The sequence below is a fragment of the Athene cunicularia genome, assembly GCF_003259725.1.
Source record: "Athene cunicularia isolate RWA chromosome 3 unlocalized genomic scaffold, athCun1 chr3_part1, whole genome shotgun sequence".
Taxonomy (NCBI): domain Eukaryota; kingdom Metazoa; phylum Chordata; class Aves; order Strigiformes; family Strigidae; genus Athene; species Athene cunicularia.
In genome coordinates, this window is record NW_020799097.1 from 40,400,101 (window position 1) to 40,419,234 (window position 19,134).

The window sequence follows — 19,134 nt, forward strand, 5'->3', positions numbered from 1 at the left end:
GGGGGGGGGGGGGGGGGGGGGGGGGGGGGGGGGGGGGGGGAGAGAAAGATAAATTATACTGAAAATTATCAAGGTAGAATTATAGAATGGCTTTGGTTGGAAGGGACCTCCAAAGATCATGTGGTCTAACCCCCTTTTCCATGGACAGGGACATTTTCCAGTAGGTCAGGTTGCTCAAAGCCCCATCCAACCTGGCCTTGAACACTTCCAAGAACAAAGCATCCACATCTTCTCTGGGCAACCTGTTCCAGTATCTCACCATCCTCACTGTAAAAAACATCTTCTTTATGTCCAGTCTAAATCTACTCTCTTTCAGTTTAAAACCATTGCACCTTGTCCTATCACTACAAGCACTGGTAAAAAGCGTCTTTCTGTCCTTATAAGCCCCCTTTATATGCTGAAAAGCCACAACAATTCTCCTCGGAGCCTTCTCTTCTCCCGGCTGAACAACCCCAGCTCTGTCAGCTTTTCTTCACAGTAGAGGTGTTCCAGCCCTCTGATAATTTTTGTGGCCCTCTAGACCCACTTTAACAGATCCATGTCTTTCTTGTATGGTGGACACAGAAGTTCAGTGAAAGAATCCTGGCCACTGGCATTCAGATGTTACCTGACACAGATGTCTAAAAAGCTCAAGAGATTTCTGGTCCATTTCTCCTCTAGATAGTACATGGCATCGAAGATGCAACAAAGCGTTCACTAGGAGCTGTTCCAGAGTAGGACAGTTCTGCTCTACTCCCTCAGATTCTCCTTCAGAGTGCTTCAGAGAAAACCTTTTAAGTCCATGAATGACCTCAACTGAATTCACGGAGCACAAAATTTCTGCACGAGCAAAGTAAGTGGGGAAGGCACAACCAACAGAAGGAAATGTCAACAAAGAAGTAAGGAGGTTGGTGAGATCAGCTGGACGCACAAAACTTTTGAGCACTGCATAGACTTCAGAAGCCACTAAGCGCATGCCATGTTGCAACTGTAAAATGGCAGCTTGCAGTGGAATGATGGCATCAGGGAATACAGCATAGTCCTCTGCCAGGTGTTTTCTAAACTGATGGTGTGATTGTTGCCAAGATGCTTCTTCATTTAATAGGTTTTGTATGGCCTGAAGTGATTTAGGTCTTTCCCCACGGAGGAACTGTAGAAGGCGGGCTAAAAGATCTTGGACTGAAGAAACCCGTGCTATGCTGTTGATGTACTGATAAGCCTCCTGGTATAAGCAATCATAGGGTGGAGCTGGAGACCTGAAGGCCTTTTTTCTGGACAGACTGCTTATTTGCTCTTTCAACCTCTGCATTCTTTCATGCAACAGTCTGCAAAGGAAAAAACATTAACTAATTTAGACATATAAACGTATTTCGTATAAACGTGTTTATATATGTATGTTAGATACATAACGATTCATCAGAAATATTCTGCTAGTTTGTGTGAAACAACAAATAAGGAAAAAACCCAAGAAGCAACTCCTGTAGAGCATGCATGTGTACTTCTCTCCCCTTCCCCCCTCCCCCTGCCCCCAACCTCCAAATACTTTTTTGCTTGCTCTTTGACAGCTCTGTGAGCATTAAGGAAAAAGCAGTACTACTGGAAGCAATTGGTAAAACTCAGCCATTCAGAACTTGCTCTTAATGACTTTAAGCAACAGAACTATCAGATCCTCAATGTGTATAAATAATGAAATCGAAAACTTCCATCAATAGTGGAAAATCATGAATACCACCCAGTTTTTATCTCCATGTACACGGAACACCTGGAAGTGTGCACAAATGAGAAATACCCATTCGCTTAAAATTTCCCAACTGAATGTCAACTGTGTACTCTATGTGGTAAAATATTTAATTCATGCACAGCACCACAGGCAAAGGCTGTTGATAAAATACACTTCTGGAGACATCCACCCAGTACAATCACAGCCCAAGAACTTGGCAAAGAAGCACTGGCATCTATCAAAGCCTTCAAGAGTTGCAGTGACAGATATAGGTTCGACCTCCTTTCAGTTTGTTGAAAACATTGTCACGTTTTAATTAAACTACCATAATTCAGACGTATGGCTTTATTTTCGCTTCTGGACATAGCTTCAATTTTACAAGATATAAAGGTCACTACTTTAATTGTTGTACTTGCAGAAGTACAAAATGTGCACAGATAATGCCTTGGTCACTTTAAGTAAACACAACAGCTTCTGTATTCTTTGCCACCTCAATATGCAAATTGATGCTTTAAAATCAACAACCCTTATATTTCTACAGAACAACACAAAAATTGTAAAGCTGTGGAGAAGAGTTTTGGAGGCCAAGCATCCAAACATGAGATTTCCAGTCTACAGAAGACGAGTTAAGTGTCTGCAATGTTACCTGAGATGGGGATGAATATAGTTGCTGACTGCTTCATCTTCAATACTTTTTCCTGTATGCAGCTGGAATGAGAAATCATTTGTTTTCCATTCACACTCCAGCTGGTATAACTACAAAGGAAAGAATAAACCATTCTCTGAGGTTCTGGCTTTAGTAATCAAGTAGGTACATCATCTTCTTGGACATTAAAAGAAGTTCTAACTGAATAGTTTAAAAATCATGATCAAAGTTTTGCCCAAGAACACTCAAGCCAGAAGTCCTTTGTGTTAATGTTACACATTACAGAGGTAAAAGTTAACTCTGCTCCACACTCACCTCTTCTTTTGCATACTTGAGCTTGTATTCTCTTTTAACAGCCGGATCAAACCTGGTCTGCGGAAGCCATATCTGGATCTGTACCAAACCAATATTCACCCAGAGGGTTCCTCGCCAAGCTGTCTCTGGTAACTCCTTAAGCCCTTCCCCAAAGAACTGCTGCAAGCAAGTGAGCAGGAGAAACAGGAATTCTTTAGGAAGTAACTCCTGATCAGTGATGCTTTTAAGTATCTTGAGAAGGTACTCATATGCAACAGGATCCTTGAGGTAGAGGTTCTCACAACACTCTAAAAATTCTTCTTGAAGATCCACTGGAACCAGATCTACCAAGGCAGAGAGCTGTCTGCTTAGCATTAATCCTTGTAGTCTAGCATCTGTGTGTCTAGAGGCAAAGGAATGAGAGAAGTTTACACATGGTAAGCAAGCTTCTGCAACATGCTTGATTTAAATAACATCTATCTATAAGAGAGGTCTTAATACCTAAAATCTGCTATGGAAGAGACACCCAGGTTGGTCCACAGTGCTGTGCTGACTTCATGAAGCTGCTGTGCCCTCTCCATCCATTCTCCTAGTGTCACATGGGATGATGACAGAACAGGAAGCCCACTCACATCCCACTGGCTTGTCTTGCTGCTGCTAGTTAGAATTTCAAAGAAGCACTTTGAGAAAACGGCTCGGGTCAAAATACCTGGGCCCTAAATTAAGAGATTAAGAGTTAGATTGTTCAGATGCAACTTGCACTGACTATGCTAGAGCTTACAGTATTTCTTTAGAAAGCTGTTGATTTATTTATTAAAAGAGTATACAACATAGTAGTTTGATTAGGTCAGAAGAGACAAACCTTCATAGAACAGTTGATATGGGATTTAGAGAAGTTCTTTTCCTCTGTTGCAGGTAGTGGCCTCCAAGTCAACCAGTAGTCTGGGTCTGTAGTGAAAGTACTGCTCCAAAAGGATGATAATACAGCATTAACTAGTTGTGATGACAGAACAGACATCTCTTCAGGGGGTACCTAAGGAAAGAGAAGAACCTAGAGCTAAGAATAATTTACAGTGAGCAAAAGACAATCAAGCACACACATACACACACACACACACACACAAAGAGTATGATACTGTTTTTCAGTAGGATAGTACAAGATATTCTCCATTCACATAGTGTTTGCTTGCATCTCAACAAAAAGAGTACACTTCCTGAGGTCTGCACTGCATTCTGTTGAGTGAAATTGGCAGCATATTTATAGAGCAAGTTTTCAGAATACAGCATCTAGTCTATGACTGTGCAACTTTTTGTTACAATACACAAGGTTGCATAAGTATGAAAGATAAAGATATGCAATATCCTGCTCTGAAGCATTTAAATTGAACTTGCCGGTTTACTGAGCTTTTTTGGGAACACAACCACCACAGCTAAACATTAACCAAACAGGATTTATCTGACATATTAAAGGATCTACACAAAATGCATCAAATAAACTGTTTCAGTCTATTTGATTTGCAACACAGACTTAAAAAAAAAAAAAAAAAGAAAAGTGATGCACAGGGACAGAAGCAAGTATTTTTCATCGTAAAATTACTTTGAATACATAGATACAATCAGGCTGGCACCTGTCATTCAATCAATTCTCTTTTTTCCACTAGGTTACAGATGGATGAATGAAACAACAGTACCAAACTAGGTCATAAACAACTATGTTATTATATACAATACTTCATTGTGCTTTATTTATGTTTTAATTAAGTTTTTTGCAGGCTCACAGTTAATAACCTTTCTTATTAAAATAAGGAATAGATCATCAGGCACAGATGGAAAAACTGCATGTCAAAAACCTTACAGAGATATACCTATTTTGAAGAGTCTGTTGAAAACTTCTGCAAGACTAATTAAAGTAAAACTTGTCCTTACTTCATTAAGGTATAACAAGTGCCACAGTCCAGACAGCTGGTGAGAAGCAGCTGGTGTCAACTTCAGAGAAAAAGCTATAAGCTGAACTAGATCTGAACATATGCTTAGTTCTTGACTGTAGTTCTCTCTGTAGCAGGTAAAAGAAATGCAACATAAGTAATGCTTAAGCACAGCACATGAAATAAATAATTTGGATAGAAAAACGAATTGGCAGGTGAAGTCACAATAATGAAGATACCCTGAAAGGTTAAAATGCCACAATTTTAAACCCTGGAGAATAACAAACACTCAAATAACACTCGAAACACTTGCATCCTTCAAGTTGGCAAAAATCTAAATACTACAAAAGGGGGAAGAAGTGTCATCTTCTGCAGCTATAAGCTATGTATGTGTTCAGCAAAAAACCATACAAAACATTTGGAGACAAAGTGAAAATCAGAACTTTGCTAATTTCAAGAGTGAATCAGTGATTCAGAACTTTGCTAATTTCAAGAGTGAATCAGTGATTCTAGGAGTCTTACTGGACAAAAAATTACTTCCACTGAAATCCATACATGAAGAGCTGTTTAAAGGAATGGTAAAACAATCAAAAAATACACTTGGCCCCTTAAAGCAACATTAACACTTCTTAATGACCTTAATTTAAACAAGTATATGTGCAGAGTTTACACAACAGGAAGCAAATGTGCTACTGTGCTTTGTCTATCACCAGGTCTAACAGTCTTTCTGCAGCAGCCCCCAGCAACATGGTGATAATCATCATCTTAATCCCTAATATGAAGGACTCTTCTACTTCATTAAAAGGCAAATACTGTGTATTTCCAAAAGGAAAATACTATGTACCATTTACCACATAAAAGGTTTTAGAGCTCCACCTATAATCCATTCTACCATTAATAAGGCAATCTCTGGAGTTTAATGTGTTTAGTCCAAGGGGCTTGGGACACCAACATTCCTATATTTGCAGCAAGAAAGTAAGTTAGAAAAGAAGAAAACTATTTCCTCAATTTAATACTAAACTTCTCCCTTTGCTGATACTTTTAATAGCTGCCCAAGTGCAATCATGCATGCAGACAAGGAATGTATATGCATTGATATACATAAATATATATAAGCGTATATGTGAACCACCCGCATATATATGCATATACACACAGCCATATATATATTAACATATTTGTACACACACAGATTTACATAACGAAGTTACAGCTTTTAGCTAGGGATTCTGAATCTCATAAAAGGAATGTAGGATTTATTTCTCCAACCTTCTTCTTACCTTCTTGCACAAGCCTTGGCCACATAATCTGCTGTCAGTTTGTACTGCCAGAGAATGCCTATGTATTCCATCGCGGGCCACAGCTGAACCCGACTGCAGAGCTGGTTTAACAAGGCAGGGTCTAACTGGTTGAAGATGGTATCTTCAGTAAACCTTTCTTCTGAATGACTGTATATAACTCCTTCTGCTCTCAGTTGTGAATGTACAGCTTTCAAAAAAATCTTTAGTTGACCTATTTGACAGAGTGTAAGAGGCACATAAATGCATGTACTGTATTTCTTGCCAGTGAACATTTCACATCCTTTCCATTTGAATTTAAAAGGAATGGAGAAGGCAGAAATCATCCAGTTAGGCTCTTCAGAAGCATTACCTACCCAGACTAACATCGTCTAAATGATTAGCTCTGATTATCAGGCCATCAGCTTGCAGCAACGCTTTCTTCATCTTCCACCCCACGGCAGCAATTTTCAGACAGCACATCTTTTCCTGCCATCTACTTTCTCCAGAGGCCAATCTTAGCTCCAAGATGTTAAGTGGTTTGCTGAGAACTTTTAGCTGGGAAAAACATTCCATGGCCAGTTTATCCTGGAAACACGAAAAGGACATGTGAACACGTGGCAATGTTTTGTTCGTAGCATTAACGAGACAACAAACAAGATCTGTGACTGCAGTGAGAACTAAGACTTCAAATTCACAAGTATACAATTGAAGTATGAGTATATATAAACCAACCCGCACCAACAACTCATCAGCAATTCTGTTGTAGTCCTACTCAGTACAGCAGGAAGACAGACATTGGAATAGACGGCCACAATTCCTCCTTGTCAAGTCTTTTTCTTCCTTTATGAAGAAACTACATGGAGTACTGCAGACAAACAATACTTCAACATGGAAACTTGCCTAAACTAAGGGCAATAAATACACGAGTTAATAAAAAATGCCAGAAGCGACTGTCAAAATAAATTGGCATTTTACACCTGTAATTTAATGGATGCCTAGAAATGCCTCCCAAAATTCTCAGTACGCACCAAACGTTTTTTAAAGTTCCATAAAAGTAACTATGTGCATTTCTGAACAGTTAAGTATTTTTGAGCGATAAGGCCATAAAAACCTAGGTCTAACTAATCACCAGTATGAGCAAGCTACATGTCTACTTGTGCCCTGCTGTTAAAAAGGGACATAATCTTTAGAAAGTTTTACTGTGAAATTTATTTATTGAATGACACCAATTGGTGAAATAACTTAAGGAAAAAAACAGTATGTCAGAGTTAAGTGGCCTAGTCTTGGTAAGTCATAAGGCAGCCCCATCCTATGCTGTATAACAGAAAGTACACAGTCTGTTCTATATACTCATATGTTCACTAAATAAGGAAGTGGCATACTGATGTTCACAGGTCTCCAAAACAGACCAAGCAGAAATATTTTTGTGTTTGTCCATCACTCTATATTAAATAACTGCTATCTATACAAAGCATAATTAATAGTAGAAATGCTATCTGGATAATTGATATATTTAACAAAAAACGATGTACATCAACATATGCTGAAATTGCCTTATTAATCAATCAGGTCCAAAAGTAATGTGGTTCTGCTGGCTTGGAAAGCAAGTGCTACAAATCTTTGATTATTTTAAAGCATATTTGGACATTGCTGGACATACACATCTTTTGCAAACAGAGTACCAATACCTTAAAAGGAAGAGGTCTTCCTAGAAACTTCTGTAATATTTTCATATTGGCAGAAATACCAGCAGGATTGGCCAAGCAGTTCTGAATCTGCTGTGAAACAGATTGAATTTCCTTGGAAACCCTTGGAGATTAAAAAGAAAAAAGCCCACACAGTTAACTCAAAATTTGAGGAAAAAAGATTAAAGGACACAGGAAAAAGGAAATCCCTTCTCAACCTCCCACGACAGGGGCAACCTAACTTTAAAGTACAGAAAATGGGTACAAATTCTCAATTATCATTTGGGCAAGAAGCAGTCCAATGCTAAGAATCCTGAATTTCAGAAATGAATAGCTATGTAATACATTGCACTTGCATCTCTAATGGAACACAAACTGGACACTGACAGCTTAATTTATTAGGTATAATACTAACAAAAGGGTAATTTATACAACCATTTAACAGAAACACAAATCAAAGCCACTCACTTGTGCTGGTCTGATCCGATAAGCATCTGAGGAATTCTGTCAATTAGATGCTTCATAACCCAGTGCCAGTGCAGAGACAGAAGTGACAATCCTGATGAATCCACTGTCAGAGTGTCAGAGACTGCCCAGAACCGGTCACGCCACAGCAAGCAGTATAAAATCTAACAACAAGCCAAAAAGGTTTACAGTTTTCTCATTGTTGAGCCCTGTACATTACAGAACACTTTGTACTTCAAGCAAGAGAAAATGCAAAAACATTGTCACTTCCATTAATTCCAGAATCACATGTGCATTTAGTGGCACACAGCTAGCACTCAACTATGTGTTTTCTAAAAATACTGCAGGGCTTTGCTGGTAGGTGGAAATATACGAGTCAAAACCAAGTAATCCCTGCACCAAGTCTACAATGTCATTGTCAGATTTCAGAAAAATGATCTTCATGGTCTGGAAGGGGAGGGAGAAGAGAACTACCCCTGTAACACGCAGGGCAGCTGTCCAGGTTGAGATATTTTTATCCGAGATGGATGTGGATACTCCCTTTATCATTAGTGGAGACAAACGGGCACTTCCGTGGCACAATGGTTATCTAGGTCCCAGGTGTACGTTTAGGTAAGGTAACTCCTACCCTGAGTATCTGCTCGCTGAAAACTTACATTCCACACAGAAGAAATGAGAAGGCAGAGCACAAATACAGCCACTGAAGCAAACATGGTAATTTGCCTGGTGTCAGGCTTATTCTGAATACCAACAGAAACATTGGGGTTTATTTCATGGTCCCTGAAACTAAAAATAGTGCTCTGCACACTGTCTAATTTCAGGTAACTTCCATAAACATATTACAGAAAGTCTACTCACATCATGCATGTCATCATCACTTAAGGCCACCTGAGTAGACTTCACCCAGTGAAATGCAAATGCATCCCAGAGTTCAAAGAAAGCAGCAAGGTTGACAACGATTGCATGAGGAAGACAGTTGTAACTTCCTGGATCTGAGGTTTGGGGAAGAGGGAAACAAAGGGAGAAACTGAATATTCCTGCCACATAAGATGACAAGTAAGGGTTGATTTCTGATCACTAGATCCTCTCTGTAGTTGGAGAAAAAAACCACCAAAAGATCTAAGAAGCAAAGTAACAAAAATTATTCCTTCACCATTTGCACAAAATTGTCTATTACATCTACGCATTTAATATTTTTTTTAAAGAAAATCCATTAAACAAAGGGAAACACTGATCAATTGTTTCTATGCAGCACAGTAACTTCATCACTAAATTTTTCCCCTTTGTTTTTAGGAGTAAAGATCCTAATTATATAAAACAATAGAAAGATGATTAGAACAAAAGCACAACTGAAGAACTTGACTATTTTTACTAGCTAAAGACAAAACACAATTCCAATTTCTCTCCACCCTCTTCCTGAACGTAGATAATTAAGAGAGAAATGACCTGCACTCACTACCAAGTAAAGGTTTAACATAAATTCTGTACATAGCATACGGTATATCCAATTTAAGAATAATGTGTTACATACTGTATTAGTACTCACCTGACTGCTTTACATTCACACAATATTCCTTTGTACATTCAGATCACACCATGTTTAAAGTAAACATTTCATAACAGTGCAAATTAACCATAGTTCAAATTGAACATAAAACTGAAAGAAACAAGTGAAAATCAACCCACCTTTGTGGAAATCTAGAGACATTCTTAAGACACTATTTCTTGGCTTCTTGCTGGTAATCAAATTCTTTTCAGTGTAGCTTCTTTTTTCTCGGTCAAGAAATAATACTGCCCTAAATTAAAAATAAAGTTGTTAGAAATTCAGTACCATTTTAAAGCCTCCGCTTTATGAGATAGTGAACTACAAAGTGACATTTGATATTTCACTGTATTATGAAACTATAATCAAGTGCAGCATAACTAATTGCTTGAATATGGTTTCTGCACAAGCAAGCTTCACAAAAAACAGATTCCTGACTTCAGCAATCACCAGGAAGTAAAAAGTAGTGAGCCACTAAGAAAATGCAACACTACCACTAGTAGGGCATGTGAGCAGCTGCTTCCTTACACTGCAACTGCAAAGTCTGTGTACTTTTTGTTCTTATTAGGAAAAGCAGTCCAAATCCAAAAGCAGAGCAACTATTTTTGTTTTATGTCAGAGACTTTGCTGCTTCTGCTTCTTTTATGCTTTATCCCACAGTTCTGGTTTGTCCTTGAAGTACTGCAGGCTATATGGAATGCTGGAAGCCCTGCTCCCTACATTTAGTGATTGGTTTTAGTCTGCATCTACTGGAAACAGAAGCAAAGAATGTAAACACCTTTACGATATCTCTGCCTAGTATTTTAGATCTCATCTATCAAAACCTAAAAACATACTTGGCAGATACCACAAGTGTTTATACGGCACTGATTAGAGTCATCAGGCAATCTTCACAAGCTCTTTTTGTAACCCACCGATTTGCTACAGACTTCAAAAGAATTAGAAGCTGATCTGTATGTTCCATTTCTGTATCAAAATTCATAGAATTTCTAATGATATCCAAAAACTGCATATTCCATCTTGGGTCCAGAGACATCACATGTTCATCTGGGAAGGCAGACAAGACAAGACAGGTCAACAGAGGAAACATTATTCAGTGAAAGATTTTCCGTGATCCCCTGTCTGTGCAAGAACATTAGGGAAAGAAAGAAGGAAACCTACGAGGAAAGCAGAATCTTAAACTCCCTCACTGCAGATATCCAAACAGAAAAGCATTAAGTTGACTGCAGGTTCTGTAGAACAAAACAGTGAAAGTAAATTAACCAGTGGTCAGAGTACCCAAAAAGACAGCCTGGGAACTGAAGTCCAACTCCCTTTTCCTTAACAGCCCAGGCAAGATGCCTAGGACCATCCATAAATGGTCCAGTGTCACTGTATGTAGCTTTCAGGCACCTAACAAGCTTGGAAAGGAAGCCACAGACCTGAGCTCTCTGTAAAACACAGAGAAAATTGCAGGCATCAACACAGATTTCAGATGGGTCAACACAATAAATGCTGGGAAAAAACACGATGCCTAAACCATCCAGTCAGAAAGGCAGTAGATATATGCATCACTCTTAGGAACATTGCTTAACTCTGAGCTGTAGGAATGCACCTGGGTCACAGATACAGTCAGGATTTACAGTCACAACACTCATACTAATTTGCACAGGATGAATGCATTTAATTGCCTGTATTTGCAGTTCCAGACAATGAGAATGTCTTCGTTGTCTTTTGCAACAAAAGCAACATATAGTTATAATTTAGCCTTTGTTTTGTTACACACGTTTCTGAAGAAGGGTTGCAGCAAGTTCAGAGAACAAATAAAGGAAGCACCAACGTCTTACATCAATTTTTGCAGAAGTACCTGTCATAGTTGGCTGCAGCAATTTGATCATGTTACTGACTCCAGATGAGAGGGGACTGGCATAGAAACTACCAAGGGCTACAGCACCTGCTTCCAGCTGAATCCGCACTGGATCTGTAAGTGAAAAGGAAAGAACATAAGTGTAAAAGAGCATTTAGTACAAACAAACAAAGAGAACTTAAACTAAGCCAGTACAAGCAGCCTGAATTTCATCTGTGCATACACGCTGGACATGCTGTTGCTCTTATTTTGTATTAGCTCCAAGAGATCTTAAAATCACTCAGAATATCATGCCCAAAGAAACAAATCCAGTAAAGAGTTCTAGTTAAACTGGTGATGCTTTATGTACGCTCTAAAAATACAGTTTGTGAAAATCCATGAATTTATACCTTCAGAACTTCCCCTTAGTACATCTATTTTTTATTCCCCCCCCCAATTAAAAAAACAACAACAAAAAAACCCAACTTAAAAATCACATAAGAGCATACCTATCACAAGTAATTTTCTAGCTATTTTCTAGTTTATAGACATACTTGCCTGGAAGACAGCAAGATCAAGGGGGAGCAATCCCATTCACATAGTGACAACATAGTCTGAGATTTCACACCATACAAGGAAGCTAAGTGTGTGAATTACTTGGACTAATGCTTGTCCAAAATCTTCACAAGCTTAATGCAATTAATGTAATTAAGCAATGAATACCTCATCTCAGCCACAATCCTAAATATTCAGGCAACTTCAGTTCTGCAGTTTCCTGGCTATCTAACCATTTGTATTTTAACACCAAACAAACAGAGGGCATTTTACTGCTTTTACTATCGCTATAAAAAAAATAAAATGAAGAGAGGGCATATTTGCTTACATAGTTCAAGAGTCATCCAAAAATAACTGTATTTCAGAAGCAGTACAAGTTACATGCATGCTTGAATAATAAAAGGCAAAGTTTAGCCCAAAGACTCCTATTGTCCCTATATCCACCTGTTTCTGTCTTTCCCTGGAGCCTCAATGCCCTTGATTTAGTATAGATAGTTTAGAACTTTCATATGAGGTAATTTGAACAGTCTGGACATTTTCACAGAAGACTTACAGTTTGTGGAAATACAATTAATCAGCCCTTAGGCAAAAGAGAAAGTTAAAGTTACACAATTACATACCAAGCACCTGTGGCAAATTTCTGGCTAAGGAATTAAGCCATTTAACTCTCAGTGTCCAATCTTGATTGGTTGCCTTTTCTATGAACAATTTCACTGAAGCCTGGAGAACTTCAATTTTATCCATCCAGTCTGCATCTATCTCAACAGCACTGAATTTGAGACTCTCAGGATTAGTGGACTGCATAATTTTTTGAAGATCTTGCAGAGTCAGTGGCAGTGTCCTGAAACAAAAAAGTGAAGTCCAGCGATCAAGGGCTTGAACTGCCAGTCCCAGGAAAGAATGTATTTTGCAAGTCAAGCTACTCAGCATGCAACCATCTTCAGGCAAGAAGGTAGCAATGCAATAATCTCTCCTCTTTACTTAGCTTTAAAGCCAGTTTCCAACTTTAAATCAGTTGGGGGCATCTACTATTAGGAACTCGTTATTGCCAAAAATTCATGCAGTGCCAAAAGTGAATACGCACAGCATTTCACTAAGAAATTATAACTGATTTGTGCACCAGAATAATATATGAAATTAAGTTAAAAAAGACAAAGATACCAGTGAATTTTCACTGATTAAAAAAAAAAAAAAATCCAGCACATTGCTAAGGTTTTAGAATTTCAACATTGTATCTCAATACTAACTTCTACAGCTTGTTCTTTCACTGGAGGCAAACCACAGTACCTGTCCACAGTAGGTTACTAAGCAAAGCAGGCAGGCAGGAATATTTTGCACCAGTGTTGTGAAAAGAACAGTTATATAGCACAAAAAATCATTAAAACAGTTTTTGCATATGGCTCCTGCACAGGAGACTTCTTTCAGCCAGCTGTTTGAAAGAGGAAATTTGTTTTTTCACCTGAAGCTACTGGACATAAAATAACTGATGAATAATTGTTTACATGAAAGAAGGGAATACAGAGGATCACTAGAATATTTAAAACTAGCTAAATACTCTTTTGTAGTGGTTACATGGAAAGGCAACAGGAGTCCCAGTTACAGAGTGTGACAACCATAGTCTCTACCCTTGCAATTTGCTCAAGACAAAGTTTTGCAAGGAACAACGACATGTCACCAGTAGTTCACACGTATCTTGTTTCTTACTCCTTTATTAGACAAAAAAATGTTTCTTGCCTACCTGCAGTTTTTAAGGTTTAGCCTATTCAGACAATACATCAGGACCTGTGCGTCACTCCAGACTGTCGAAAGAAGTGAGTCTTCAGCTGTGAACAGACCCGTAGGTAGAGAAGCTGGCCACAAACCCACTGCTAGCAAGGAGTCACCCCAAGTTTCATGGGAAGCCAGAGATGAAGCATGCTTTGTAACCAATTCTAACACAAGCTACAACAAACAACCAAAAAAACCAGCTTAGAATCATATTCAAACATGTATTCAAGTACAACAGCTCAGGAACTCTTTAATCACACGTGTTTATTATGAAATCATTATAAAATCATTATAAACCAAGTGTTCTATAAACCAAGTGTTCTACAAGCACTATATAACCTACACGATGAAGTACCAAAACATTCCAACCATAAGTGAAATAACATACTGTACAGTTTAAAATAGGAAGTGATTATTGCTATCTCCAGATGACTCTGTACACAGTGTTTCAGGCTACAGATTCATCAGTATTAATATGCCAGAGTCTCAGCTGAAGATGTTAAAAAACAAGTAAATGTCAGAGTCCAACTGGGACATTCTCTGGCTCTCTTATGCTACAAAAGAGTGAGCCACTATCTGCAAAGTATTTGACAAATCATCTTTATCCCCCAAGGAATATCTCAATAAGCACATCCCAGATTGACAGTCTTTATGCAACTCTCACTCATCTGACCTCTGTCTCAGAGTAGCATGCTACCGAGCTCAGAAACTACGTCATTAAAGGACAGATGACAGCTGAAAATCACCTACTTCATAAGTCAATACCAAAAAAAACAACTCTGGAGCTCCAACTCATCTGTTAGAGTAAGTTACACATGGAACTGTACTACTTACACTAGAGCCAAAAAAGGCTCAGAATCTAAAAGATACAGAAAATGTCCCAGCGCCATTTAACCCCTCCTCTTCATCATCTGACAGATGCCTGAGAGAATATTTAAAATTGTTTGGTTCATCTCTCCAAGACCACCACCTTCATCAACACCTTGTTCAGGCACTTTGGAAACAGAGGATCTCAAACACCAGCCCCATGAAATGGTATTTTTCACGTATCTAGATGATGTAAGCAAAGCTTTCAAATACAGGACTTTTACCTTTTGATTAATCTGCAGTTGTTGTGAGCAACCATAAACTTCCCAACAGGCTCTGTAAAACGACTTTGCTAATCCAAGGCCTCTTTGTATCTGCTGCACAATTAACACAGCAGCCTGCAGCAGAGGTGACAAAGATGACACAGAACCTGAAAGACACACAGCACTTAGGGTGATATGTACGTTTAGTGACTGTCACCTCTTTAACCCTCTGAGGACAAACAGTGCTTCAGACCCTGAGGAAGATCCAAACCGAATGAATGCTACTGGGTCCTGTAAACCTAATGGGTTCTTCCCAAGGTTAGTAAGAAAACCTAAAAGACTGGAAATAAAAGGTGATCAGCTCAAAATAAGATATCAAGCAGCTGAGACGAATGAAACTGAGTATCATCTTGCTGCAAAGAACAACTTGAATAGGCCTTGTGCAAACCCCCTATTTTGCCGATTTTCACTTATTATCTTCCCTATACCAATAGACAACTGACACTTGCCAGTGTCTGATTGTCTCCTTACAAAACACTCCAGTTGCCATCTTCTTATGATTTGGGCCTACTTCCTGAGAACACAAAAAATAACCTGATTACTCTTTTATGCCTTTACTTATATCAGGGCATAACACAGTAAGATAACCAAGTTTTAATATTAAAGAGTTAATCCATTATATGGATATATATGTAACGACCCAAGTTGTTAATAAATACTGAACAGACTGTTTTACCTGCTATTGCTGCCTTGGTTTCTGAATGCACAGCCATAAGCGCATCACAGATGCTATCTCCCACTAAACCCAAGCCATGCAGCAGTAACTTCAAATCCAGATTGTCGAATACATTTCCATCATTCTCCCCTGGAATATAAACTTCAATCCCACGATTCCGCATCGCTCTCGAGATTTCCCCATGAACAGGATCCATGGAAAGGAAAAGCCTGTTGGATATTGCAACAGAATAGGAAATTGGACGGAACCTACGACAATCATCTAGTCCAACTGCCTTTACACTCTTAACATGCAACTTAGAGCTTTAAACTATCACTCCGGAACCACCAAATCCGGTCTTCCATAAAGTAAACTTATCCGCATAAAAATGGGAACACTGGTGTCTAAGACAGCCAGAGACATCTACTGAATTTAAATGAGAAATCTGTATGAGTAATTGTCCTGGGAAATTAGCCACAGATACATTAAATGATAGCTATATCTAAGCTATATCTATTTTATCATTTGCCTGCTTACAAAAAGTTAAACTACACCTCTGAACTATAAAGAAGACTTTTAAAAGTCTTCACAACAGCTTCAGATAAATCTGTGCTATTTAAAAAATGAAGTATCCAACACCCAAGTAGTTAATACTATATCAGTAGACATCTCTTAAAAGCAAGGAGGAAAAAAACCTTCTGAGGTATAATGAAGTGAAAACACATTTCTGAAAAGTAAAAGATCTTGTTTCCAGTTCAGAGGAACTAGAGCATATCAGTCCCACTATTCTTTTCATGAATTTATAAAAAGTAAGAATTACACAAAATACTCTATGTTCTCCTCCCATCTCCCCCAGAGACTACTTCATGTCTGAGAGAATACAGACTGTATGTTCTATGGGGTTTTTGGTTTTTGCTTTGTTTTTTAAGTTCTGTCACTGCAGGAAACTCCAATTTATGAATGGGGTGGAAGAAGCTGGGAATAAAATTATTATGCACACATAGCACTTTCATTACTAACATATCTGAATATTTCACTATCTTCCACACATGTATCCTCAACTCCATTACAGTAAGACAGGGAAGTGCAGAAATCCTAAATCAGAAATGAAGAATCAAGGCAGGTATACTGCTATGAATTTGCCAGTGCAATAGTCTGTGCTGTAACAGGGATATAAAGCCAAGCCTCTTAAGCAATCATATGCTCATCACATTGCAGTTTTCTTCCTTGCCAGACAGACAGCGTCACTACAGGACATGGTAAACTGAACAGCATTCAAAATACCAAAAGACTGGCTCACTGATGACACTTTTTTTCTAAACCTGCTATTCAGTAGAGAAAGAAAAAAAACAACACAGAAATACAAAGCACCTGAAGTTTGGATGAGGAGCTACTGTAGGAATTGTGCCATCTATCACACCTCTCTCACTCATGGTAAGAACACCTCCTGGTTCAAGTAAAGCATTCAAGCGGTCCAGCACAGAAGGGCTATAATCAAAAGAAATTTATATGGTTATAAAAAGGTAACAATTTGATCCCTTTCTGATCTGAAATCAAAACAGTACTAGTCTTAAGCAAAAAGCCAAACACCTAATTACATTATAAAGTAAAAAGAAAACTGTCAACTGCTAAAATGTCTAAGAAGGGAGACACTCTTTGAGAAAATCCAAGTTACTGCTCCTATGTATTGTTATCAAATGCAAAATGTTTAGTTGTGAACCATACAGTAAGAGAAAAAGTAAATTAGGGAGGTCAAGGGATTTACTTAGTGAAACAAGGCCACTAAAATATCTTACTTGCAGAAGTTAACATTGTCCATCAACAGCCAGTCTCCAGACTGCAGGGCCTGAACCAACATCCCATCCACCCACTCAAAAGTGCCATGGCTGTTACGGTCAGCAGCCTGGGTCTGCTGCAGCTTCAAACGCCGGAACTCTTCTACCAGGTGAGCAAACTCTGAAAGGAAGTATGTCTTGCATCAAGACTGACATTACTGAGGTAGCTTCCTGTTCCATTCAAGAAAAATAGTAGTTATTTTGTTAATAAATATATATGCTTCATACTTTTCAGGGGAACATATCAGCAGAGGCTCCAACTCTTCAAGTAGCCTCCCATGGGCAAAATCCATGAGGAAAGAGGGGGTTTGAAAGCACAGAGTAATGTAAACTAGACTGACACTTTCCTCCCTAGCAGACACTTTTCTCCATCGCTTTCCCCATTAGATGAAGTTCAGTGGGTATTAGTGTCATATTTTAGAAAATTATTAAAAAAACCCCAAACCACAACCCATACATTATTCTGCTGACATTTGTAAAGCCCAGCTGATCAGTGCTTCAGAGAACAAATGCAAGAATAGAATATGCAAATTCCCTTTCTTAGGAGAGCTATATTGCATCATATTTTGATTAGTTCAGTAAAGGAGAATTTCTAATAGCTCCCAGGTATAGCTATGCAAAAATAAACCTGAAGAGTCACCAATGGACTTTTTCAGAAGCTAGGCTGTAGTATGAGTATAAAGTAGTATGAAACAACATAAAAAACCCTACAAAATGCCCCTGAAGTTCTCTCAAGCTTTCACTGCAGATGTATTTATTTCTCTTATTTTCTTCAGAGTAACATGTAGCCTTACTTCAAATCGCCTACCATACATACCTGCCTTTGAGTAAGAATTTATTTTGTTGTTTAGTCGCTGGGTAAGTACAAGTATTCCCTCCAGTTTGCTCACTAATTCAGCTGTAACGCTTCTACCTTCTTCACCCAGAGATTTGGGTTTGTAATTCAGGATGAAATTACTCCAAGCACGCAGCACAAGTTCAGCATCATCTGCACAAATTTCTGTCAGGAGAAGACTGTCCCTTACTAGTGTGCTCACAGCATTCTCCACTTTTTCCAACAGGCGCTGCCATGGCCTATTGATATCAACCTGCAAACATGCATTACGGAGTTAGCTCATCCAGAAGACTGTGGTGCCTAAGGCTCCACTTGGTGCTTAAACACGAAGACCACAGTGGACTGACAACTTTTATGTAGGAAGGAGAAATACTGCCATATTGCCAAAACAGTACCTGTTCAAATCCACCCAGGAGTTCAGTTGTATCCATTGCACTGTTCATTGCCATAATTTTTAGTCGATGGCCAGTCAGATGGGCCAGCAGCTCAACGAGACTGGTTTTGCCGACAGCTGCCGGGCCCACCAGGATTACCATCCAGTTCATGTGCACACATTTCATTATGGACTCGAGGGACTGCAGTGAATGATGCAGAAGTGAAAGGTTTCTGCCAGGACGAGGAATATAGTTGCCACGAGAAAGAACTGAATAACCGATCTGGAAGGGATGAGAGACACAAGGGTGAGTACTCAAACTGGCAAATGGAAGTTCAGCTGTGCAAGTCACATCCTTCTCTCCCCACTCACAAAATCTCTCATCAGCAGCTTACCTGAATGTTATATGGAGTGATGTGAAACTCTCTGGTTCCTATATACACACCAGCCTCCTGGCCAAAAACGTCTCTAAATACAGATATAACCTAAAACAGTCAAAAGAGGAAAAAAGAGACTTATAAAACTTCCATTGTTCTAAAGATTTACTTCTGAAGCAGCCTTCCCTCTCACTTCCACAGCTTTGTGATAGAAACTAATACAGTTTAACCACAAGTGTCACTTC

The 19,134-nt window shown here is 38.8% G+C and overlaps 1 protein-coding gene across 1 annotated transcript in view; it reads right to left on the minus strand.

Annotated features, from left to right (window-relative positions):
• MDN1 (midasin AAA ATPase 1) overlaps positions 1–19,134 on the minus strand; it is a gene marked incomplete at its 5' end in the record, with an annotated part of 101,824 nt that overhangs the window by 34,878 nt on the left and 47,812 nt on the right. The window contains 23 exons of the mRNA XM_026844125.1: positions 608–1,304; positions 2,346–2,455; positions 2,661–3,042; positions 3,141–3,355; positions 3,502–3,672; positions 4,566–4,692; positions 5,845–6,076; positions 6,219–6,429; positions 7,533–7,653; positions 7,998–8,158; positions 8,853–8,986; positions 9,681–9,790; positions 10,452–10,584; positions 11,384–11,497; positions 12,538–12,758; positions 13,656–13,858; positions 14,776–14,921; positions 15,491–15,699; positions 16,841–16,957; positions 17,266–17,425; positions 18,122–18,392; positions 18,535–18,795; positions 18,908–18,997. Of these exons, the coding sequence (XP_026699926.1) occupies positions 608–1,304; positions 2,346–2,455; positions 2,661–3,042; positions 3,141–3,355; positions 3,502–3,672; positions 4,566–4,692; positions 5,845–6,076; positions 6,219–6,429; positions 7,533–7,653; positions 7,998–8,158; positions 8,853–8,986; positions 9,681–9,790; positions 10,452–10,584; positions 11,384–11,497; positions 12,538–12,758; positions 13,656–13,858; positions 14,776–14,921; positions 15,491–15,699; positions 16,841–16,957; positions 17,266–17,425; positions 18,122–18,392; positions 18,535–18,795; positions 18,908–18,997 (4,596 nt within the window). The remainder of the gene's footprint in view (positions 1–607; positions 1,305–2,345; positions 2,456–2,660; positions 3,043–3,140; positions 3,356–3,501; positions 3,673–4,565; positions 4,693–5,844; positions 6,077–6,218; positions 6,430–7,532; positions 7,654–7,997; positions 8,159–8,852; positions 8,987–9,680; positions 9,791–10,451; positions 10,585–11,383; positions 11,498–12,537; positions 12,759–13,655; positions 13,859–14,775; positions 14,922–15,490; positions 15,700–16,840; positions 16,958–17,265; positions 17,426–18,121; positions 18,393–18,534; positions 18,796–18,907; positions 18,998–19,134) is intronic.